General features: G+C 35.1%; 1 protein-coding gene across 1 annotated transcript in view; it reads left to right on the forward strand.

The window, feature by feature from the left end:
• Positions 1-25,973, forward strand: part of LOC103054598 (transient receptor potential cation channel subfamily M member 3) — a 78,405-nt gene that overhangs the window by 16,323 nt on the left and 36,109 nt on the right. The window contains exons 6-12 of the mRNA XM_088130197.1: positions 2,791-2,931; positions 4,436-4,465; positions 5,918-6,207; positions 7,405-7,633; positions 8,014-8,181; positions 9,649-9,774; positions 24,653-24,796. Coding sequence (XP_087986323.1) covers positions 2,791-2,931; positions 4,436-4,465; positions 5,918-6,207; positions 7,405-7,633; positions 8,014-8,181; positions 9,649-9,774; positions 24,653-24,796 — 1,128 coding nt within the window. The remainder of the gene's footprint in view (positions 1-2,790; positions 2,932-4,435; positions 4,466-5,917; positions 6,208-7,404; positions 7,634-8,013; positions 8,182-9,648; positions 9,775-24,652; positions 24,797-25,973) is intronic.

Consider the following 25,973-nt stretch of genomic DNA (forward strand, 5'->3'; position numbering starts at 1 on the left):
AGCAAAATGTGACCCCATATAAACTTGCATTAAAAAAACTCCAAATATGTGTGTGTGTGTGTGTGTGTATATTTGTGGGTATTTAACAATCATAATGGATTTTTTTAAATAACAAAACCCAGTTTTTCTCAACACTATAAAAGTGCAGTGTGAGCAGAACCTAATATTGGGGATAGTCTTTGTCCCAATTATTTTAAGGAAAATCACTGCTCTCTAATTATAGAGGGTGAAGAGAGAATACCATTCAAGTAACCATAAAAATAACCTAAAGTCACTTGCATACAAGGAAAGGGAAGATTAGCCCTGGCAAAATTTCACACTTCTTCTTACATTAAAGGACTTTAAAAATGATAAAATGAAATGAACGATCCTGGATAACTCTTGAATTCCAGTTCTAAATGATGCATTCTATACTGAGTTTATGAGAAAGAATAACAATATAGCCTTTTGACCTCTTATTTAGTTAATAAAGGCCATTTTTCTTCTGTTTGAATATCAGTGCCCTCAAGTCATTAGTAAGGAAAGTGTCTGACCTACAATGACTATTTTTTGCCAAATTTGATGTTTAATGATTACTCAAATAAGAAAAGGAAACTATGTTGGGAGCTTTGATGGCTAAAGAGTGCCCTCTAATGTTCATATGGTAAACATTTCTACCCTTTTTTTCCTCTCTCTCTCTCTCTTACTATGTACGTGTTTAGGAAGATACCTTTCTGATTAATTCATGACAAGTAGGCTGTATCTATGCATTATGATTATGCTTAAAATTTAGCATCTGTAGAACAGGTGTCATTTTCTTCATTTCTAACAATTTATTCCTGAGTCCTAAGCATTTCAATTTAGAAAGAGAGTGATTTCAGTAGAAATTGCTTTTTAAATAAGTGTTCTTAGCTAATGAAATCTTATTAGAATCAGCATAATCAAGCAGTACTTTAAAAGGTTTTACAAGAAGGAACTATTCTTGGGTTTTTTAAAAAAATAAAAATAGAGTTTAACAAGCCTTACAGTCTCAGTCAAAATGTCATTACTGGCTGTCAGTGCAATAGAAACATTTCACTTTTATTGGATATTCAGACATTATTAGAATTGGTTTGGATACCTTCTAACCTAGAAAATATCTGAAGGATGGTTCTCAGTTTGTACCTTGTGCTAGCATATTAGTACCTGAATAGAATAAAGTTTAGTAAAAATACCAATAGTCTGTGTAACCATTTAAAATATTTGGAATCAAGAACTTTGTTTTATGTTCATTTTAATTGGTGATACACCAGATTTTATTAATCTGAATCATGCACACTTCCTTAGAACCACTAGGTAACTGATATAAAATTTAATGTGAGATACAGTCCTGAGAGTTGCCTAAAATTAATATTACCTCATTATGTAAATCCAAGACAGGTAATATATGCATGATTACAGCAATAGTCTCAAAATGATATTTTGTCTTTATTTATTAGGCATATAAAGCCTGGGGTACATCAGCTATAGTATCCCTCTTAAGGCAATATATTTATTTTAGAGAGGACAAATAAGCAAGTGCGAGATTTTGTATATACAGCAATGGGCCTATACTTTCTATACATTGGGCGGGGGGAGTTGTAAACTGTTTTTGCATTACAGTAATAACATAGAAACATGTCCTTTTTGATATTAGGAGAGTTGAAAGTCAGTGGAGCGAGATCTCAGAAATGGCTTATGAGGTAAATTCATTATTTGGCCCACTCAGTGCTATGTGATGAGGTAACAGATGGATTTTGGCACTAAGATAGATGGTGTATGAAAATAATTAAATATAATTTAAATCAACTGCTATTTAAATGAGAACACGTTTTAATCTCCAATAAGAGTCTGGGGAGAAATTCACTGTCATATAGATTTGTCTCTAAAAAGTGAAAATAAATCCCCCCCCCCTTTCCTAAATGTCAGATATTATTCCATTGTCATTACAGCCTTCTGAATATACTTCCTCCTTGGCAGATGAATGACCACATAGCAAAGAAAATCAATAACCAAAACTTCAAGTGAAAGGATTTTAATTCCTAGAGAGTTAGCATCTTTAGAAAAATATAAGCATTTTTTACTTTTTCATTGCCAGCCATGTGTATGAAGGTGTTTTTGGTTTTTTAGGAAACAAAAGTGAAAGTTTTAATTAGAGAACCGTAGGACGAAAATTTGTGGGACTTGGTTATGTAATCTGCTAAGTACACTATTCAGTAAAAGAGAAAAACTTGTGTTTAAAGCATTCAGCATCTGTTTATGCTAAAGTTGCCTTCCTGTTCCAGGATTAAGTTTGGAAAAGACATTCTTAGTGGCATGATAGAAGCAGGGAGACACACAACCCCAAGAAGTTTGCCAGGGCATACACATATTCCTCAGGAGATAAGACTGTTGTGTGACTGATTCAGGACATCCCCAGCATCCAGCAAATACATAGAGTTTTCTATAAAATGCTTTGCCTTCATGCTTTCCTTGTTCTGCAGTAGTGTATCCTGTTTTTCTTCTCAGAATAGCCTAAATCCTGTGTCCTGAAACTTATTATCTTCTGTTACTGCTATCTTTTAACACATTTTCTTACTTAATTTATGTCTTTTTTCCAAGCGTGAATATCCAGGTTTCGGTTGGATCTATTTTAAGGTGAATTAATTAATAAGCATCATAATATGTTTTCTTATTGTTTCATTTAAAACTCTCATAGTTACAGAAAAATGCACACAATAGACATAATAATCAGTTGTATCTTTCCCCCCTTCCCTTGTTTTGTGTGTCTTTTATTCTATTGGGAAAAAATAGGGAAACCTACCACCAGATTATAGGATAAGTCTAATTGATATTGGCCTGGTGATTGAGTACCTGATGGGAGGAGCTTACCGCTGTAATTATACTCGAAAACGCTTCCGAACACTCTACCACAACTTATTTGGCCCCAAGAGAGTAAGGATTGTTATTACTGAGTTTTTGAAAACTATTTCATAAAAAAGTAGATTTAAGGAGGTGGTTTGAGAGGTGATCAGGTCAAAAGTGAGTTGGTTAGATGGTTTAAAGGAGCCTCTGACATTATTGGGCTTTGGATATATCTGGAATGTTGAAAAAATGTTATGGCCACTGTCACAGAATGCTTCTGGGCTAACCCAGTTACTTCAGTACAAGAAAAAGGTGTGTTCTGAGCTCATTCCATGAACAAATCCATTCCTTTGAATACACTTACTCAAAGCTCATTCCTTTTCTAATTTAAAGTCATCTCCTACACTCCCTGCCTCAATCACATACACACTTAGATTATTTATTTCTGTTACACACCCTGTTTCACTCTGAACCTATAGTACATACCAAAAACACACGGCCTGTAACAAAAATACATCTCTTTCCTAACCATTCCTTTGCTTGATTGATTTATGTCCTTCCTTTCATTCAGGAACTCAAGGCAGCATACATATCACTTCCTTATGTGTTTTTCCCCACAACAACAACCCTGTGAAGTAGGTTGATCTGACATTCCAGTTCAGCTCCTCCCTCCTTCTTGTGTCATGTCAAGAAACCCCTCAACTTGTTCCTTGTCCCTGCTTCCTCTACTCTTTTCATTAAATAGCCGGTAGAGGAGTATGGAAACAGCCTTGAAGAAAATATGTAGCAGCTATTGTGAAAACATCAGCTTAGGCCTGGGAGGAATAAACTCTCAGGAATGGGAGGAGGGAGTGAGAAATAAACCCAAGGTTGGTCCACCTTGATTCTCTTGGGTGTAAGAGGGAGGGAAAGGAAAGGCTTTCAAGATTCTGCTATTATGCCCTGTAACAATAAAGAGAGTTATAGTCGTTCCTGTGGTGTCTGTTTCCTGCCCTGGGCTATCTGAAAGGGCTGACACAGCTTCATCCTTTACATTAGATGTATTACATGTGCATCCAACAACTTTAACATTGTTATAACATTGTTATAACATTGTTATAGCTCCACAATGCTGAAGAGATGCAAGAGGTTAAGCATTAGATGCAAGATACTGCTCTGTCTGAATCAAAGTGAAAAAGGATGCTGCTGACATCTCATTCAGTTCCTAACATGTAGGAAACTTAGAATATCCTTTCAGGCCTTTCTGGGGGTTGAGGGGGCAATGTCTGCAGTTCTTGCATAAAAGTTTAAAATGCTGGAATAAAGCTGGATGCCAGAAAAAATGTAGCAAAGTAGTCAAACATAAGAGTCCACATGCTTCTCAGTTGTTAAAGGAAAGTTTACTTTTCTTTAACTAACTTTGGAATCTTTGTGCATTTTTCCAAAGCAGTTATGGAAAAATGTGAAAACAGTTACACTAATAATATCAAGAGAATTGTAAAATGTGCATGTGGAATCAGAAAAATAACTGATGAATAGGGTAGGTTTTTAGTTAGTCCCTGCGCTTTATTGAAAAGTTATGTATAGCATTATTCTTTTCTCTTTTTACCAACAGCCCAAAGCCCTAAAACTTCTGGGAATGGAGGTAAGTGGCAGGTCACCCATTTTAATGACATTATATAAACCTTTACATCAGAACAAAATATACAGTGGTACCTCGGGTTACGAACGCCTCTGTTAACGAACTTTTCGGGTTACGACCAGCTCTGGCCGCAAAAATTTACCTCGGTTTGCGAACTCCGCCTCGGGGTATGAACAGGATACGCGGCCATTTTCCCTCTCATGACACGGTCCGCGGCCATTTTTCCGCCCCTGACACGTGGTCCGCGGCCATTTTCCACCCCTGACACATGGTCCACAGCCATTTTTCCGTCCCTTACACGTGGTCCGCAGCCATTTTTTTGCCCCTGACACGTGGTCCGCAGCCATTTTCTGCCCCTGACACGTGGTCGTAGGGAGGGGGACTCTCCCTCCAAGCAATAGCCGCCTCCCTGTCCTCCACACCAGAATGGATTAACGGTAATTACATTGAACCTTATGGAGAAATTTCCTTCGGGGTGCGACCAATTCGGGGTGCGACCAGAGTCACGGAACAAATTAAGTTCGTAAACCGAGGTTCCACTGTATTCAGGACGATGATTCACACATCACTTACATGAATCAAAAGAACCAGTAACTAGTTCTATGTACTCAAAGAGGCTTGTGATTTAAGATTTTGAGCAGAACTTCTTTCCCCACCATAGAGGAGGGAAGGAGGAGGAGAAAGACAAGGAAGGATGGAAATGAAATCAGATATCCCACTGGACATGCCTAGAATATCAGGCATACCTAAAATATCTCTAAATCCTGGCAGCAAAATAATACATGTTTACAAGATAGATCATAAAGAAAGTCAATTTTCATCTATGACACTGTGTATATTCGTATGTGTAATTATGGGAAAGCGGCAAAAAAGTTTATTTAAAGACTTCTTGTAAAATTTCATAGTTTTAGTGAATAATGCACTAATTATCTGTATTTGGAAACAACTATGGACATTAGAAGTATTAGATAAGAGTCAGCATAGAAAAATATAATGTTATTGCAAGCTTTCTTTAAAAAAAAACTCGTTGAAAAATTCTCAGAGAAGTAATTGTTAAATCAATATTATTAAAATTTCTATATTTAGATGAGAATGCACCAGGATCTTGAAAGTGATTTTCCCAGTGATATTAAATCAGCACTGGGCATACTAGACCAGTATTTTTGGTGTGCTTAATTGCTGTTTTGAAGTATATCTCTAAATTATTGCTGTGAAATAAATTAAAGGTAATTTATACAATTTCAAAAGCCATTAGGCATGATCATTGCAAGGAAATTTAGAGAGAGAGTGAGAGTGATTGATTGATCTGTATGAATGAGTAATTAGATCCCGGTAAACTAAAGGTTATAGGAAACATGTGCAGCTATAGCAAAGAATCAAGTTTAATGTCTTTTAAGAATGGCATTATATTGCTAAAGCTACTTTAGCCTAACAACATTTTTCTATGCTCATCAGGATGATGTTCCACTACGGAGGGGAAGAAAGACCACTAAGAAACGAGAAGAGGAAGTGGATATAGACCTAGATGATCCTGAGATTAACCATTTCCCTTTCCCATTTCATGAGCTGATGGTGTGGGCTGTGCTGATGAAACGCCAGAAGATGGCTCTTTTCTTTTGGCAACATGGAGAGGAAGCCATGGCTAAGGCTTTGGTAGCCTGTAAACTTTGCAAAGCAATGGCCCATGAAGCATCTGAAAATGATATGGTGGATGACATATCTCAGGAACTAAATCACAACTCCAGGTTGAGCCATTCATGAATGTTACTTTTATGTCATTTATTTTGTATTGCCCAGAATCTCGATAAAATAGCCTTACTTCTTTTTATTATTGGGCTGATTAAACCAGAAGTCTTATAATGCTTTTCAAATCCTAGGAGAAAACACTGGGCAGTGTGAACAGTGTTGGTATGAGGGCTCCCACTTGGAATGTCTGCAGACACTCTCATAGATGAGGGAAAGGCTTGCAAGAGAAATAAATATTTCACTTGAAGCCCAGTGCTCAGTGGGCTGGCCTTGTAGACCAGAATAATACTTCTAAGCCAAGCCATTTCAAATAGTCATTGAGAATATCTGCTTATAGGACTTTACTGCTAGAATTTGGTGCCTAGCCATGCAAAAGGGAAAACAATCATAACAAAGATTGTTGTTATGAACATGAGAAATCAATCTTCCAGTTATCCATAAAGAGTCAGGTTTTATTGGTCAAAAAATAATGCAAAGCTGATGCAAAGATGCTGGAACCCTGGTCTAAAGCCCAAATAGCCCTATCAGGGAGTTTCTATTACATGTTGGTCCATTGAAAAGCTGCCCTATATAGAGCATAGTTTAACCTTGATATTATAAAGTTATAAGTGGCAGCTGATGCCATTTATGGACTGATAAACCAAGGCATGCTGAATGGCTGTTATGAGTATTCTTACTACAGGCATGCACATATCTAAGTAATAAGTTCTGCCAAGACAAGCATATTTTATCATTATTGGAATCTTGTTTCATATGAAACTCAGTCTGTTCAGCCACATCCAATCCCTCATTATGTCCACAAATACCAGAGCATCAGACAGGAATTGGATTTTAAAAAAAGATGCAAAACTGAATTCCAGACATCCCTATAATCAGAAAGCTTGGTTAAATTACACTATACTTTCATTATTGGAAATGTGATTCTCTCACAGATATCTAATACAAACTAGATCAGAAGTAAGCAGATTAGTAACATGGAGAGGATAGTAGGCAACTGGAAGCTGCGGCTTCCTAACAAAATTGAAATCAAGAGATTTAACTATTGTAACTGAAGTACAGTGCCTGCAAGTGCTCTCAGGATCTTAGCCAAGTGTGCCAGTGTGCGATGCAATCTTTGCAGAAGTAGCTGTTAACAATTGTTTAGATTCCATGTACAGTAACAGATTCACAAGCCAATAAAAGGGCCTTTCTTGCAGGGATTTTGGCCAGCTGGCAGTGGAGCTGCTGGACCAATCCTACAAGCAGGATGAGCAGCTGGCTATGAAACTCCTAACATATGAGTTGAAGAACTGGAGCAATGCCACATGCCTGCAACTCGCAGTGGCAGCCAAGCATCGGGATTTCATTGCACACACGTGTAGCCAAATGCTACTCACAGACATGTGGATGGGGAGGCTCCGGATGCGTAAAAACTCAAGTCTAAAGGTCAGGATTGTTTTAAGTGTAAAACTTAAGGGGAAGTTTGTATGTTAAATTAGCATGTAAATATAATATAAAGTATTTACTGGGCTCTGTTCTGTTCCTAAAAATAGAGAACAGCTATATATCTTTGCACTTTAAAAAGGTGGGTGGCCAACTCATTTTAAAGCTTGAAGGACCTTGCTTTACAGGGTACTAAGCGGTCAGTTATTGATTTTATTCTTGCCATTGCCCACAAAATACCTACACTCTTTTGAAACTTACATGCCCAAATGTCTGATTCTTAGATGCCTAAAGAGCATGTGTAATAAGAAACAAAAAGAGCAACTGGCATAACCATAATCTGTTAATTGTGATGATCATTGTTATCGTTATTATTGATTTAGGTAATTCTAGGAATTCTACTTCCTCCTTCAATTCTCAGCTTGGAGTTCAAAAACAAAGATGATATGCCTTACATGTCTCAGGCTCAAGAGATCCATTTGCAAGAAAAAGAACCAGAAGAAGCAGAGAAAACAGTAAAAGAAAAAGAAGAGGAAGATATGGAACTCACAGTAAGGGGAAAACATTGCTGGAAGTGGTCTGCATAATTATTATTTTCTGGATATTGTCATCTGTGTTAAGGAGCACAATGCCATTAAGGAGTGTAACTTATTATACATTCATTTTGGTATCCATTTTTAAATAAACTTTAAAACTTTACCCAAGCTTTAACAGTAACCAGGGATAATTCCTAATTTGAATGTGTTATAGTATATCCATTATCTTATGAGAAGCCATGTTAAGATGAATAGCCAGGCTTCCCAAATTGTACGACTGGTTACATATTTTATACATTTCATTACTATCTTACAGTTGTTTATTGTACTTTTGTGAAGAACATTACTTAAGTGATTAGGTATAAAACTATAGGAGGTCCCCAATTATCCAAATGGAATAACAATTTTTGGCTATTACTACAAAACTTAAGTGAATTAACAAACTCAGAAAAATGTTGTTATTTAATCTTAGGTTTACATTCCAATAATATTTTAATGAAGAAAACTCATTCTAAACAAATGTCTATTAAACCTACTAGAATATAACAACAGCATCAACAATAACAATCCCTCTGCAAATAATTTAAACACATAAGTAAAAACATTTCTACTGATAGCTATGATGCTTATCATACAATTCCATATTCATTTATGTTATTATATTTTGTATCTATTTTCCATTTATGACTAGGAAAATAAACTCCAGAAATGTGTCTAAAATAAGATATTCAACATTTAACTCTGCCCATCAATCAGAATCCCCCTCCCCCAAAAAATCTTAAAATGTAAGAATCTTGAAATACTTTGAGAACATGCTTGTGCATGATTCAAGGAAGTTTTCTCAAATACTGTGTGGGTAGCTGCAAGATATCAAGGCAAAACACATCACTTTAGAATGATTCCAATTATAAAGGAATTGATAAAAATATTGAAAATATGCATAGCAAAGACAGTGGCTTCACAAACAGGTGAAGGGATCATTTGTTATAGAAAAGCTTTGGGTTTTGGTTAAAAACTGTAAAATAAGACCCTTGGAAACCATTTCATATTTGAGACTCTATGGAAAGTAATTTTCTTTTAAAAATCTCCATCTCTAAAGATTAATTCAAAAAATTATAGGTTGGCTTTTTCTTGATGCCACTGGTATCAATATTTTCCCTATGTTTTCATTCATTTTATTTTTCTGTTATTTTATTTACTTTTCTTTAAAGCATTATAAGCATACATTATACAGCACATTTATTATGACAAACACAGCCATGCCAATTTGAAGTGCTAATTCATATTAATATATTGTACATAAAACAGAGAATCAAAGCCTTTAGTATCAATTCATATATTCATAAGTTCACTGCTGGCATAAGATTTTATAAGCATTTATTTGTATTTTCACAGCTACTGACTTTCTTTCAGTGCCCTATTCAGTTTAGAGAAGCCATTAAAAACTGGATTACTTGTTAAAAATGAGGCTATTTTCTTCAGGCCATCAGCAAGCGCTGCCCCCAGGATCTTATATGCGGGCAAGCAGAAGGCATTGCCTACAAGAGCCACAATTCAGGGAAGGAGAAGAACGTAGGCACAAGATCAACCTACAGGACCCCTATGCAGGCAAGACCCCGGAACCTGGAAAAAGAGGAAAAGATCATAAGCCAGCATAAGATTGACAGGTTGCTTTCCTCTGATATGAGCTTATTCTGCTTTAATAGTAGTTAATTCTGCTGGCTTCTGATCAATAAATGAAGTGCTTATTCACATCCAATAAGCACAGATTGTTTCATGGGGCTACAATATAGTGAATAGTAATTGCTCTCTGTGACACTCCAGTCCTATGATTTCCTTCCACTACCATGTTTTCCTCTAGCAAATTCCTTGCATGCAAATACCAAAACAGATATAGCATGGTTTTCCATATTACCTCTCCCTCCTCTAATAGTGACTTTTATCCTTTACCTGTATTTTCCCCATGCCTATTATTAAACCAGTGAACCTATAGTATAATGTATATGGAATGATCATGAGCGTGATCAGATTTTCTGCAATCAACAGCAGCGTGGTTGATCTGAAGAAGTCTGATATTGTGCCTTCAAATGTGTAATTGTTAAAATGAACAACAAGTTCACATTGTTGGGCTGAACATTGTTAACAGGAAAAAAAGGAGAGATAGAAAGACTGCTGGATTGAGCAGTCATGAATATTAAACAAGTATGCCTAGAAAGGAAGCAGGACACAATAGTTTGAAAAATGGAAATGTATTAGCTTGGGCAGCAATGTTAGTAAGACATGGAGAATATCAAACATTATATTACATTATATCCAACTAACACTGATTAGAAGCACTATACCACATATTTTAAGAAACGCATGCTATCATTAGACCAGATAGTTAGATCCTTCCCTTGTTAAAGGACCGTAATATTTTCCTTATTGAAACTAAAGGGTAAGGGAATATTCTAAAAAACCTAATAGCCATAACAAACCATGATGACATCATCATGACTTAATGATATCATTTCACCAACACTGTAGTTATGAACTTGTCACGCATGCATCATTTGTCCCATATGCTTCCCCATAGTTGCTCATGTACCTCAACAGAATAGAAAATAAGCATGTACCTATCAGCTGGAAAACTGTCAGGAACCTTCTCCACTTTCATAGTAGTCACAATTTTCTGAGGACAAAGAATCAAAATGAGATTACTAATCAGGTCCTATGAGAACTGTGGTAGTCTCATTTTCAAAGAAAGGGGAAGGAAAGGGAAGGTCATACGATTTGTTCATGAGAGATAGGAACTATACAGTTCAGAGTATTTTTTTAAAAAAACAAGACCTAAATGCATGCATGCGTGTGTGTGTGTGTGTGTGTGTGTGTGTAAAAATTTAATGCATATACCAAGGTCTAGCCTTTAGCAATTGCAGATAACCAGTCCAGAGAGAATGAGAGCTACCAATATATATCTTCCTATGTCTATAATAATAAAATAGGCAATGTCATATTAACTTATTTAAGCTGAAAACCACTAACTTACTAGACTTCTTTTCCATTAGCATTGTCTGGTATAATATAATAAACATTTTGATTTAGTGACATGCAACTTACTAAATTCATTTTTAGCAGAGACCAGATTATTTCTCACTCAACAGGGATTGCCAGATTACTACTTCAATCCCAGGGGCTCTTTGGTTTTCTGAGGAGCTCTGGGGGATGAAATTTCAGTGGAGATGCCTAGAGCACTGTAGGAAGAAGATGAAGAATTAACCCAATTGAGTACATGTAGAAGCCAATATTAGGCATTACATTGTAGTGACAAGAACAGCAAAACATAATTATTTCCCTGCTCTTACTGTGTCTACTGAAAGCTGACCAGCAGCCCTTTTTCAGGTGACTCATTCCTTGGTCAGGCCTCAGGACCATCTTCTGAGTTGCTGTGAAGGATATTCTAAGCATTTAGTGAATAAAACCACTCAGAATTGGACTTTGACCAGACGTCTGGTTGAGGTGTCAAAGGCACAGTCTTGTTTGTTGGGACTAATTTGATCCATATAACCCCTGAGGAAGTGAACAGGATCCTGGCATGGTTAACCCAGCCACCTGTTTGTTAAATCATTGTCCTGCCTGGCTGGTGAAGGCTGCTTTGTCTTGAAGAAGGCAGTGAGGTGCCTTCTCCTCAAGTGGCCATCACTGGACCCAATTGTCCTGATGATGATGGTGATGATGATGATAGTGGTGGTGGTGGTGATGATGATGATGATGATGATTCATCCACTCTTCAATCTCTGGAGAAGGTTACTAGATTACAGTTGCAGAGGGCCCTGGAAGAAGCTCTATCTGGACCATTTTGTCAGGTGTGAGGCTTCCACATAGTACAGACATAGTACTGATTGCTTTTCAATGAGTTGTGGTGGATGGTAGTGATACATCAGTCCTGGCTATTCTTAATGCCTCAGTGGCCTTTGATATCATCGATCATGATATCCTTTTGGATAAGCTGTGGGGAGGGGAGGGGAGGGGAGGGGATAACATGATGTTACAATGGTTCTCCTCCTTTCTTTGCTGGTTTGCTTCCAGTCAGTGCTTGGAGGGGAGGTTTAGGTTGAGTCTGAAGACCTTAATTTGTGGGGTATCACAAAGCTTGACATGCCTTATTTAATATCTACATGGGAGAGATCATCTATTGGCTCAGTATCCAGATAATACTAAGTTGTTTGTTTGTTTGTTTGTTTGTTAAATTTATATCTCAATGCTTGGTTGACCAACTCATGCTGTCAAGGTCTTATCACAGCACTTGGAGGCTGTTGAAGTTTGGATGGGCTCAAGTTTAACTGTAGCAAGACCAAGTGGCTGTGGGTACTTTAACCTCCTGATTCTGGGGGTTTTCCAGCTTTGGTCCCCAATGGAGCATACTCCCCAATTCTGGGTTGGGGTGTAATCTGGGTGTATTCCTGCACAATGAGCAGGTAACAGCTATGGCCAGGAAGGCCTCTGCACAGGTTTGACTTGTCTGCCAGTCACACTCGTTCTTGGATGGAGAGGCTCTCCTTAGAGTCATTCATTGCTTGGCTATCTTGTGGGTAGACTATTGCAATATGCTCTACATGGGGCTGCCCTTGAAGACCAACTTGGAAGCTTCAGTTGGCCCATAATGTGGTGGCATGAGTAGTGATGGGCAGGCCTTGCTATGCCCACATAACACTTCGGCATCATGAGCTGCACTATTTACCAGTAAGCTTCTTAGTGCAATACAAGGTGCTGGTTATTATCTGTAAAGCCCTACATGACCTAGGTATCTTTCTGAAGGGCCATCTGCCTCTTGTAGGGTCAGAGGGAAAGTCAGCTTGTTTGGGTCCCATCAATTAAGCAATGTCATCTAGCAGGACTTAAGATAGTCAGATTTTTTTTTTCAGCTGTTGGAAATTATTTTATGTAAGGATTCCTGGACTTTCCCCAAATATTTGGAACAAATATATCTGGATTCCTCCTATTGGGCTATAAAATTTTGGGTGCAAAAATCTGGATGACCAGGAGATAGCAACCAAATTAAAGTTTTCTGTATCTCTTTCCTCTCATCTAGAGGTGATCTAGATTTTTGCAGCCCAGATCTGGTCATCCTACCTAATAAAATGTTGAAACTCACAAGTCAAAATTTTGTTGTAATAAAATACTTTCTACTTTGTTGGAACTCCTTAGTATAACATGGGAATAACTTAATCGGGGAGTTATTTCTTCATTCAATGATACCAATAGATCAGCTTTTTTCAGATATCATCCATCACGGCAGATCTGAGAAACTCTGCAATAAATGGCCAAAGTTTATCACTTGAGTGAAAGGAGAAGCAGAAATGCAATGGACTCTGAATATTTAGCTCCTAATCTCTTGGCAGAGCTAATACTTCACATAATTAGGTGGGAGGCGAAACCCTTTGACTGTGGTCACTCATTAACTGAAACAAAGACATCAGTAGATGATTGATAAAGGATTCTATTGCTATATACATACTGCCAAGGGGATTTACACTTCCCCCTTGACCATATGTAGCAGTTTTAAATTCAGAATTTTAGTGTCACTATTGTAACATGCTTTCCCATATTTCAATGTTTAACTTTTGATTAGGGACATACTTTTAGTTTTAAATTGTATTAGGATTTTAGCTTTTGGTGTATAACGTTAGTAGTAATATTGTTTTGTTAAACTATTACATATACATATCTAGGATGTCACCTGTGATGATGTTCTTTATTCATTGTTTATCTGACTGCCTCTGTTTTATGCTGGACATTGATCAAAATAAAGATTGACTGGTTGACTGATAATACTTCACATATTAACACTTTCATAAAGACAACCGATTTTGTTCTGGAATTCCTACCATACATAAACTGAACCAACAGGATGGAGATTTGAAGTCCATTATTTAGTCTTATGAGACTTTATTGAATCAGCTATAGATATATCAACAATCTTCCAGTGATGATGATGAGGATTAGATTTTTATCCCACCTTTTTTATATATTTTGGCCAACTCAAGGCAGTAAGCATATCTAATACTCTTGCCTCCTATTTTCCCCACAACAACAATCCTGTGAGATGAGAGAGAGTGACTGACCCAAAGTCACCCAGCCAGCTTTCATGCCTAAGACAGGACTAGACCTCAGAGTCTTCTGGTTTCTAGGCCAGCACAAACACTACCGTACAACAAATATTCTGTTGTCAGCTGAATCCAGTTTGATATTTAAAGTAATTTTAATATCTTTTATAACCTTTTTCATCTTTATATGGAAGGAGACCACATTTTTCTGTCTCTGTAGCTGTAGCCTTATGGGTAAGGAAGACGGTTGTGATACTTCCTTGGGGGGGCCATACAAACAATCAGCAAATAATCCCTCTCTGATAGCAAAACAAGATAATCACCTGTTGCTTCTTTCATTAATACTGTAATGATTAAACTGTTATCATACATTAAAACTCCAGGGACTTTGCTGATTCCCATCCAATAACAATACCATTTTGACTGAAAATCCAATTCTAAAAAAATACACAATCAAATTTAAGTTGCAGCAATTGCATCATAATATTTTATTATCGAGAAGAATATAATTACTGGTATACTATTTTGAAATGAAAAGAAAAAGAAATGTTATTGCCAAACAATATTAAATCTTCAGATTGAATCCTTGCTTTTTTCATCAGAATGTTCTTATCTTCTGCCCCAGATATTTTAAAATATAAAATATTTGGAAATTTGCTTCCATCTAGAGTTGTTCAATACAACTTTAGATGTATACTTCCTTACTTATAAGTAAATCCCTCAATGCAAGACTCATTTCTAGTTTAGAATGTAAAGAGCTGGTTGGATTTCTGGATCACTCTGGCCTAAGAGAAGGTAAAAATGCCACATAATCTGTACAGTTTCAGGCTAGTGATATAAACAGATGGATAGTAAACAGAATTTATTTTTCTTTGTACAAAGCTGCTTTTTTTCTTTTGGGCTTCATATTGACTTGGAAATATGTAAAACTGAAGTGTTTAAAAAAGCATGTTTTTTAAAGCAATGGTGTCCAAAGAAAGTAGCAAATGTTGTAGCCTTCATGACGCTTCCAGTTAATTAAGCAAATAAAGTTATTTGGCTGCCCCAGTATCACTGGCATCTGTAACACACTGTAATGGCATCAAAAACATGTGTATCTTGATGTCATCACACAAAGGATGCAACTTAGTACTTTCATGACCATATTTGTTGCATGTACATTAAGTCACAGTTGCATCCTGAAGTCATGACGCACATGTGGTTATTGTCTTCTTCTCTGTTAATTTTAGGCTTTCTTCACAGTAAACACTTTACATAAATATTAAAATTTAGGATTAGACAGAAAGAGAGTGAAACTTTATAGTACATAGCAAAATAAAATAGGACACTGATGGGACAATGTTTTTTGCAGCTACAGCTTTCCCTTTTGAATTTACATTGTTCAGTGGATACAGATAAAGGATCCATACAACTATTAGGACCCATGCAACTATTAGTACAGTAAATGATATATAACAGAGTTATAAGCATTAAATCTATAAAACTAATCTGAATAACTAAACCTAAAAGGGGTCTAGTTTCCTTAAATGCTATAACTGATGCTTATATTATACTATAAATGCTATAATGCTATAAATGATGCTTCATTAATCATGGCATGAGTGTGTAAAAGGGATATATATATATATATATATATATATATATATATATATATCCATATCTCCTGTAAAAGAATAAGATAATATTTTTCACTTAATTTAAAAAGGCTCAGTCATCTAACTTGGCAGACCACCCAGCAACATTCCATGATATAATCAAGAGAGATTGAAGGATGCCAAAAGTCAATCAGATTGTAAAGGGAGGGGGGTATTCATTATCTGACACTCTTCCTGGGCTCCTTCAACAGTCCCTAGACTAAGATTTATCAGAGGTCTAAGTGCAATGATAACTTATCAGAACTGTAAGACTTAAAACAACTTGAAATACAATCACTAAAGACAGAGATGGGCAGCACATCTCCCTTATTTGATATTTCAGCCCTTGGGACAGTAATAATTTGTACTTGGGCCTTGGTCAGAATGCTTAATAAGTTGAAAAATATCAGTTCTGAATTGAGAGGGTTATCATTTCCTTCCTGTATTTCAAATTTTAATACAAATCCAGTATAGACATTAGAAATATGTGCAGTATGATCAACTCCAATTGCTAAAGGCTGGTCATCTTTAGAACTTGGATCTAACTGAGCTTTCTTTTTTGTTTTCCATTCTGCTGTGTAATCCCAAATGTAATAGAGGAGGGTTTGATATATTACAATTGTTGCATCCAAGTAGGGAGGTGGAAGAGACTAAATCAGTGGTGCAAACCTCACAGAATTTGCAGTGTATTCTGATTTTGTCTAATCTCTTTATTATACTGTCCTGTTCTCCTCCTGGCAGAATTCCAAAGGAGTCAATTACAGTAGATGTACTTCCAGAGGTTCTTCAATAATCTTACCACCAGTCATTATCTGAGGCTGAGGGTTCACAGAGCTCACTCTCAAAAACATTGCTGGGACAATGTTTTTTGCAGCTACAGCTTTCCTTTTTGAATTTACTTTGTTCAATGGATACAGATTTGATTAATATTGAACTCCTTAGTAGTTAGGTCAATACCGTTCCTTTTGCATCAAGTAATTAATATAAGTTCTCACAATTTACTTAAGAAGTTTGAGAAAAGTTGAAATAATTTTCAACCCCTCATCACTGTTGTCCCATTTCTCAGTCATTTTTTAATCACAAGAATACGTTTATTTAATGCAAGAACTGGAACATACAAAACAGCGTTAGAAATCTGGTTAATGGTTGAAAACCTGTTACTAATGAAAATATTTTGCAAAAAGATTGGTCAGAAATTCCATCTTGGTTACCAAAAAAACCAATGCATTGGCTATCCATCAGCCAAACAAGTACCCTCAAAATATTCTCCAACTACCATCAACCAGTTTTTAAACCAGATAGTCCTGATTTCTTTATTTCAAGCAAGACATTATATTAAAAAAGCAAGGACTCAGTTATGCTAAGAATCACTATTGAAGAAAGGCTCACAATTATCTTTACTTATATAAATGTAATTCTGAGTAGAAATATTGAATATGAATCTTTAAAATGTATTTCTCCTCAAGATCACAGACACAGACTTTGATGGGGGAGAGTGTTACTCACGTTACTTACGTTTTTCTTTTTTATAATTTCATTTTTAAATTTTTTTATTTTGATGTTTTCTTAAAATAAAAAGTAATCAAAAATCCAAATATGATGCTGCAAAACCCTACAATGAATGATTTTTATAAATACTAATAGTTAAAGATAGAAATCAAATATAATTATACATTATAATACTTTGTTCAAATTTCTTAACTTAGGATAATGTACATTATTTAATGATACTTGCATTTTGTTTACTGTGGACAATTTGATCAGATATAAACAGTTTATTGATTTCCATCAGTTCTTTCATGTAATGTACAAAAGGAAAATTTCACTGCAGAAGTTTTTTCATTGAAGTTTTTTTTTTTCCTTATTTTTTGTATGTAAAATAATGGGGAAAAAACTTGAAATTTTAAGTATGAGGGAATGTCAAGAACATCCCTTTAAATATGAGATGAGGTGACCTCACATGGTTTGCAATCTTGAATTTATAACAAAAATACACAGGTATTCATTGCTTCTATTTTTAATTATTTAACCTAAGTAATATATTAATCAACTTACACATTACTATGCTGCCTTTCAAGTTCATACAAAACAAATCAAAACAATAATACCATTTAAAATACTAATTCCATAATTAGACACTAAAAGCAATTTACAACACTTTTTTTGTTGTTGTTTTTTACAACAAACACAAACAAACAAGAGCATAAAAAACATAAAAACCATCTTCCATTTTAAACCGTGTGTCAGCCAGTTACCAATCATTTGTGCCATCCTTTCATGGTCTTCACTCACCATTTATATAGAGTCTCATATTATCTATCCAACATATATTTATATATTTATCAGTTATCAATTATTATTCATTTGTTACTAGTCTATCTATAACACAAGCTTTCATTATAAGATTTGTATCATTTTTATCCATTGATTATATATATATATATATATATATATATATATATATATAGTAATTTATATCAATTTATCGAGTTTCTATTATATAATTTCCTAATCTATTTAATTACTATATCTTTTCGTCCAACCATTGATAAAACAAATCCCATATCATATAAAATTGTTTGTCTTCTTGCTCTCTAATTTCAAATGTCAATTTACTCATCTCAGCACATTCCATAATTTTCTTAATAACTTCCTCCTGCATAGGTACTTTTTCATTCTTCCAATTCTTAGCAAATACAATTCTAGCCGCTGTCAAAACATTTACAATCAGATATTTCAGTTCTTTACTATGTTTCCAGTATAATTCCCAGTAAAAATGTCTCTGGTTTAAAGTCTATATGTTGTTTTGTCATTTTTTCCAACCATGTGTGGATTTTAATCCAATATCTTTTGGCTTCTGGGCATGTCCACCACATATGGTAATATGAACCAGGTATCTGATGACACTTCCAACATTTATCGGACTTGTTCTTATACATTCTCACAATCCTCGCTGGGGGTAAATGGCACCTGTAAAACATCTTATACAAGTTTTCTTTATATGCAGTTGACATTGTCATTTTATAGTTTTGAGACCATAGTTTTTGCCACTTCTCTAAATCAATTCCATGTCCAAAATTTTTCCCCCATGCAATCATTGTTTCTTTGACCTGTTCTTCCTCCATTTTAAATTCTAGTAAATGTCCATAAAGTTTTTTAATCACCTTTTCATCAGTACCCATCAAAATTTTATCTAGAACAGTCAGCTCATCATAGATACCTTCTGCTTTAAAATCTTTATCAAATCTAGATTGTATTTGCAAATATGAAAACCAATTCATTTTTATACCTTGTTCTTCCAACGCTTGCATAGTTTTAAGTTCACCCTTTTCATTCAATATCTCAGTATATCTAACTGTTTGTTCCTTTTTATATGTTATTGGATAAGAGAAGGCTTCGATAGTGGATATCCATCGTGGAACTTTTAAATAATATTGTCTTCTTGTCTTCTCCCAGTTTAAAAACAATGCCTCTCGAATATAATGCCTTCTAAAATAGCCCTGTGTTTTCATTCCCTTATACCATAGGAAAGCATGCCAGCCCAACAACAGGTCATGTCCCTCTAAGGTCAGTAATCTGTTGTTTCTTAAAGTTATCCAATCCTTTACCCACATCAAATTTGTCGCCTGATAATATAATTCCCAGTTAGGCAAGGCAAACCCACCTCTTACTCTTGCGTCTTGTAGTAGTTTAAGCTTTATTCTTGCTTTTTTACCCTGCCAGATGTATTTCAATACGATTTTATTTAAATCATCAAAGAACTCTTTCCCTAGACGAATTGGAATTGTCTGGAATAAATATAATATCCTAGGCAATATATTCATCTTAATGGTGGATATTCTCCCAATCATTGATAATTGTAAGTTCTCCCATTTTGTCAAATCTGTTGCAATCTGTCGTTTAAGTTTAACATAATTATCCTCCTTCAATGTACTACATCTTGGTGTAATATATATCCCTAGGTATTTAACCCTGTTTGTGACCTGTATTTCTAAAACTTCTTCCAATTCTTTCTTTCGCCTTGCTAGCATATTCTTTGTTAATATCTTTGTTTTATCTTTATTTATTTTTAAACCTGCTACTTTTCCATATTCTTCTATCTTTTCAATTAATTTAGATGCTGTTTCCAATGGGTCCTCTAGTATAAATACTAGGTCATCTGCAAAGGCTTGCAGTTTGTACTCTTCCTTTTTGATCTTCATTCCTTTTATTTCTTTCTCTTCTCTTATATTCCTATTCAACACTTCTAATGTTAAAACAAACAACAGGGACGATAGTGGACAGCCTTGTCTCGTCCCTTTTGTTATGTCTATCTGTTCTGTTAAATCTCCGTTTATCATGATCTTTGCAGTCTGCTTATGATATATTGTTTCAATGGCTTGAGTAAATTTTTTGCCAAAGCCCATTTGTACCAATTGCAGTAACATAAATCGCCAATTCACGTTGTCAAAGGCTTTTTGTGCGTCTAAAAATATCAAGGCCATTTGCTTTTCAGGATGTGCCTCATAGTATTCCAGAGTGTCCAGAATTACTCTCATGTTGTCTTTAATTTGTCTCTTTGGCAGAAATCCGTTTTAATCAGCATGAATAAAATTATTTAAATATCTTTTCAGTCTCTCTGCCAAAATTGAAGCAAAAATTTTATAATCTGAATTTAGTAGAGATATAGGTCTATAATTTTTAACCTGTTACGGGTCAGTGTCCTCCTTCGGTATAAGTGTAATATATGCTTCAGTCCATGTTTTAGGTATCCTCTTCTTTGTCATAACTTCATTCATAACTTCCAATAGTTGGAGGCTCAATATGTCCTGGAAGGTTTTGTAGAATTCCACTGGCAGCCCATCTGGACCTGGAGCTTTCCCAACATTCTGCTTTTTTAAAGCTTCTGTTAGTTCCATCATAGTTATATTCCCCTCTAACATTATTTCAATGTCTTTAGGTATCTGAGGTAATTTCGCTTTCTGTAAATATTGTCTTACTTCTTCTTGTTGTACATTCTCTTGGTAATACAATTTTCCATAGTAATCTTGTATAATATTTTTCTTGTCCTCATTACCAAAGCAGATCTGTCCTTCTTCATTTATCAATTTATTAATCCTTTTTGATTCTCTCTCCTTTCTCAGTTTATAAACTAGCCATCTACCTGGTTTATTTGCATCTTCAAAGTAGTTCTGTTTAGCACTTCTGATTTTTTGTGCTAGTTCCTCCTTTTCCATTAATCCCATTTTATGTTTAATTAAATCCATTTTAGCTTTAATGTCTTTTTTTTGCGGAGATTTCTGTAACTCTTCTTCCAGTTTTTTATGGTCATCCTCCAATAATTTAAAGGTCTTTTTCTGCATTATGTTTCTTTTCCTTGTATAATCTATTATTAAACCTCTTGTATAAGCCTTCACTGTGTCCCAAAGATTCTGTAATGATGTATCCTCTTTTTTATTTTCATTGAAAAAGAAGGTAAGTTCTTTCTCTATTTTCTCTTTAAAATCTTTTTCTTTTAATATCCTATTATTTAAAGTCCATCTAGATCTCTCCCGTTGTCCTTTCCAAATAACTACCATTGCGTTGTGGTCGGCCCAAGTACTTGTTTGTATTTCAATTTCTCGAATGTTGGCAAATAAGTCCGCTGACATCCATACCATATCAATTCTAGACCAAGATGCATGTCTGTTTGAATAAAAAGTGTATTGTTTATTTGCTGGATTTCTTTCTCTCCATGCATCTTTCAAATCTATTTCTTCTATCATTCGAAGGAAGGATTTTGGCAGTGTCTTCCTAGTTCTCTTTTTCAATTTCTGTGTTTTGTAGTCCAATTGATCATTAATTATTCCATTGAAATCTCCCATCATACAGATATTAACATAGTCCAATTCAACTATTTTCATATGTAATTTCCTATAAAATTCTTCTTGGTTGTCATTGGGAGCATAAATTGCAATTAAAAGAGTTTTAACATTATTATCTATTATTTCAACCATCAGAATCCTTCCATCATCATCTGCATAAATTTGTTCTGCCAGCATTGTATCTCTAATATATAAGACCACACCTCTTTTTTTACGTTGTGTCAAAGAAGTGAATAATTTACCCATTTTTTTTTGCTGCAGCAAATATTCATGTTGTTTTTTGATGTGTACTTCTTGCAGACAAATTATATCAAACTTTAACTTCTCTAATTTATGAAATACTTTCCTTCTTTTAGTAGCTAAATTAAGTCCATTATTGATCGTAATCAATTTTCTTTCCTCCATGTTAGGCTTTGTACGAGGGTTTAATTGCTCTAGTAGATCTTACTTCTCGTTGCTCTCTGGGAACACCATCTCCCCCACTTTCTTCTTTTTCTTTTTCAACACATTCTTCTTGAAACTCAATTAACGATTCTTCCTTTTGTATGTCTTCTTCTTTTCCTCTGAAAAATTCTAAATAAAATAGCTCTGCTTTTTGGACTGTATCAACTCTTTGTCTTTGTTCTTGCCAGGTAAACTGGAGACCTTCTGGAATCAGCCATCTGTAGTTTACTCCTCTTTTGAGTAGCTCTTTAGTCAGGAATGCATATTGCCTTCTTATGTCTCTTACTCTTCTTGGCACCTGCTTCAGGACTACAATTTCTTTGTCTTTGTACTTTAGTGTTTTCTCTCTTGCCACCTGAAGTATCTGTGCCTTAATAGTTTTTTTGGTAAATCTTATATGTACTTCTCTTGGTAGTTTATTTCTCATTGCATATCTTGTATAAACACGAAAGATTTCATCCATCCCATCCGTCATCTTCTCTTTAGTTATCTCCAATGCTTCTGCCAATATTTCTGTCATTGTTTCCGCAAGATTTTCACCTTTTTCTTCCTCTATATTTTGAAATCTCAAATAGTATTCTGATTTATCAATTTCCCATCCTAGCAGTTCACTCCTGCCTTTTTCGACTTCACTCAGTCAGTTATCGATATCTCCAATTTTCTTATCTCTTTGTATGTCTTCATCTTCGATTTTCTTGAATCTCTCCTCATATTTTGTCATCATCTGTTGTATACTTTCATCTGTCTTTTCAATTCTATGCTCAATATTCTCCATCCTCTTTCCAATCTTCTGAATTTCTTGCATAATTGCCTGCAATGTCACTTCCTTCTCTTTTTCATATTGTATCATTGTCTGGATTGAGTGTTGTCTCCCAGGTGGTGAGGATACAACACTGTTTTAAAGAGATGTTCTGCCAACATTCATGAAAGCAGAGAGTTGGATACAATCTTAACTTCACCCCATTTCCATGTTGGTAAGTGAGGTTCTCTACAAACTGTCACGTCCTTTAAAAAGCCTCTTGCATCTTTACAGGAGAAAGTCAGCTCAAAAGAAGCTTAAAAAATGAATTGGCAGAATGATCTCTATTAAATGAATATGTAAAGAGTAAGACTGGAAAACTCTAAGCTTTCCTTTTAGGAAATATATTTAGCTGCAACCCAATCCATAACTGAGCATCTCCTCCCTCCTACAGATCAAACATTATCTTCCTGAACTGCCTCTATCCAGTTTGATAAATCATTCATTAACATTTATTATTAATCATATATATTATAATGATTATTCATGATTAAACAAATAATTTTAAAAGAACTTAATTTCATTTTACTTACTAAGGATCTAAATCAATGAAGGTAGCCAATAATATTATTTAGTGTTCTCTCTATTCTCTTGGTTTCTTTTGTTTCCTCATAGGTTACTCTCTTCACAGACTTTGAAGTCCCCTGTGAAATGTTAATGAATGTCACTCCATTATGCTTTTTATCAGAAAGTTAGGACTATATCCAATGTCATCTAATTAATTTAGGGCTACCATACCTGGTATATAAAAATAAGGATCACCACTAGACAATAGGAAATTGAGCTAGACTAAACTAACTAAATTTTCTTCATTCAAGTCTCTCTTCTATCCCTTTGAACATGCCCTAAATCTGTTTCAGGATATTCTCCCATCCATGGACTATTGTATCTGGATTGCAAAAATACAGGTGGACACTAGGTGGCAATAAAGAGATATTGAAAACTCTTAATTCCTTGCTGTCACCAAAAGGTCATCCAGATTTTTGCAGACCAGATATGATAGTCTTACACCATAACTTTTGAGCACATGTGAAACGGAGAGGTAGGATTGGTTCTTCTGGAACATGCTGTTCTTTCAGTTAACATCATTGGATCCAAACCTGAAGTAGGAAATAAGTATCTTTCACAACCACTCAGATCATGTTTTATGTTTTGTTGCTATTCTAACTTACAATTGTCAGTCCTGTGGTCCTTCCACTTACTGTTGTATGTTTTCATTCTACCTGATTCAAACACATTATTCAGGAAAATGACAAATCAACAAGCAAATAGAAGCAATCTTTCTGTGTATTCCAAGAATATACAGAAATGGAAGAAATTTGTGAATTACAGTTAGATTTTGTTTGTTGATAGGGTATTGGTTTACCATTTGAAAATGCAGTCGATATTTCAATACAGATTTTTTGCTCAGCTTTCTTATCGTAATATTGAATATCAAATTATATTTAAGGTTAAGGCTCCAGGCTAGAAACCAGGAAACTGTGAGTTCTAGTCCTGCTTTAGGCATGAAAACCAGCTGCATGACTTTGTGCAAGTCACTGTCCCTCAGCCCCCTGATGTCAACATTTGGTTGATCCAAAAAAAGCAGAACCTGCACATGCGGGAAAAACACTAACAAAAAAAATTATTCCCATTGAGCCTTTCTCTTATCCATTCATCCAATGTTTTCTTACTTTATAGGCGATGTTGGGGCGAAGCAATGGAGAGTCATCAGCACGGAAGAAGGAGGAGGATGAAGTTCAGAACAGACATAGATTGATCCCCTTTGGACGCAAAATCTATGAGTTCTACAATGCACCAATTGTTAAATTTTGGTTCTATACTGTAAGGAGCAACTATCATTTTATCATCTACCTCTAGTGACACTAATTTGTAAAGGCCTCATTCTTTAGTATGTTTACATTGTATAAGTAAAGTACTCTTCATAGATTTAGAGTGATGCAACTGGTAGTCTTTATGCCCTTATACTAAGTTTATAAAAATTCACTGAATTGGGTTTAAATAGTGACAAATTAAACTAATTTCAGTGTCAGAACCCCAGATGCATTGACAATGTTTTGGCATGAACTGATTTGCTTCTTACAATCATTTAAAGAGACTAGGCAATTATGTATTTGCTTCTGTTGCAAACAAGGAATTATACACTCTTTTTAAGTAAATTCATAAAGTCTAGCAATAGGTGTAGGATTCCATAGTATGCAGTGAAACTCTTTATTCATAAAGAATTCTTTAACTAAAAATTAGTCTTCTTGCAGGAGAGCAATTTTTTATTTCTAGAAATAATGTGATTTCAATAACAGATCAGCTGAACATTTATCCCATATATGCAGGTAAACTGACTTTCTCTCTTTACAGATGTCATACATTGGGTACCTGATGCTATTTAATTATATTGTTTTGGTGAAGATGGATCGTTGGCCTTCCATGCAAGAATGGATAGTTATCTCATACATATTTACAATGGGAATAGAAAAGATGAGAGAGGTAACATTATTCTAAAGACAACTGTTTCCTGTAGTTTTTACTATAGATCAATTTGTTGTTGTAAATTTATCACCAAAGTCTTGAATGCTAAGTTCTCTTCCATCACTCATAAGATACAGTCATCAACAGAAAAAGTAGGTTTTTTGCTGGCTTTTCTGTAGGTGCTCTAAAGGACTGAGATACTTAAAAATAATGGAAGTTACAGAGGGAAGGGGAAACAGGAAAAATGCATTCTTTCTATTTGCAAGAACCTCCAATGGAATAAAAGCCCGTGGAACTGACATTTGGAGTCCATCTTTCTTCCTCATTCTCTTTAGCAAACTATGCCCTTTAAGAATTTTCTGATATTCATGGGCAGCTATAGTTATTGTGATTGAATTGTATATGAAAAATGCTTTTATTTAACTGATTACTGATTGCTATTTTAGTTTCTACTTTCGTAAAACCAACACAAGTCATAAGATTTGGCAGTAGATCAATGAGTAAAATTTAATGGTAAACTTTCATGTGCTTATTC

Source organism: Python bivittatus, unplaced genomic scaffold, assembly GCF_059951505.1.
Source record: "Python bivittatus isolate LINGU-HERP-01145 unplaced genomic scaffold, Pbiv_v1 ctg000850_np1212, whole genome shotgun sequence".
NCBI lineage: Eukaryota > Metazoa > Chordata > Lepidosauria > Squamata > Pythonidae > Python > Python bivittatus.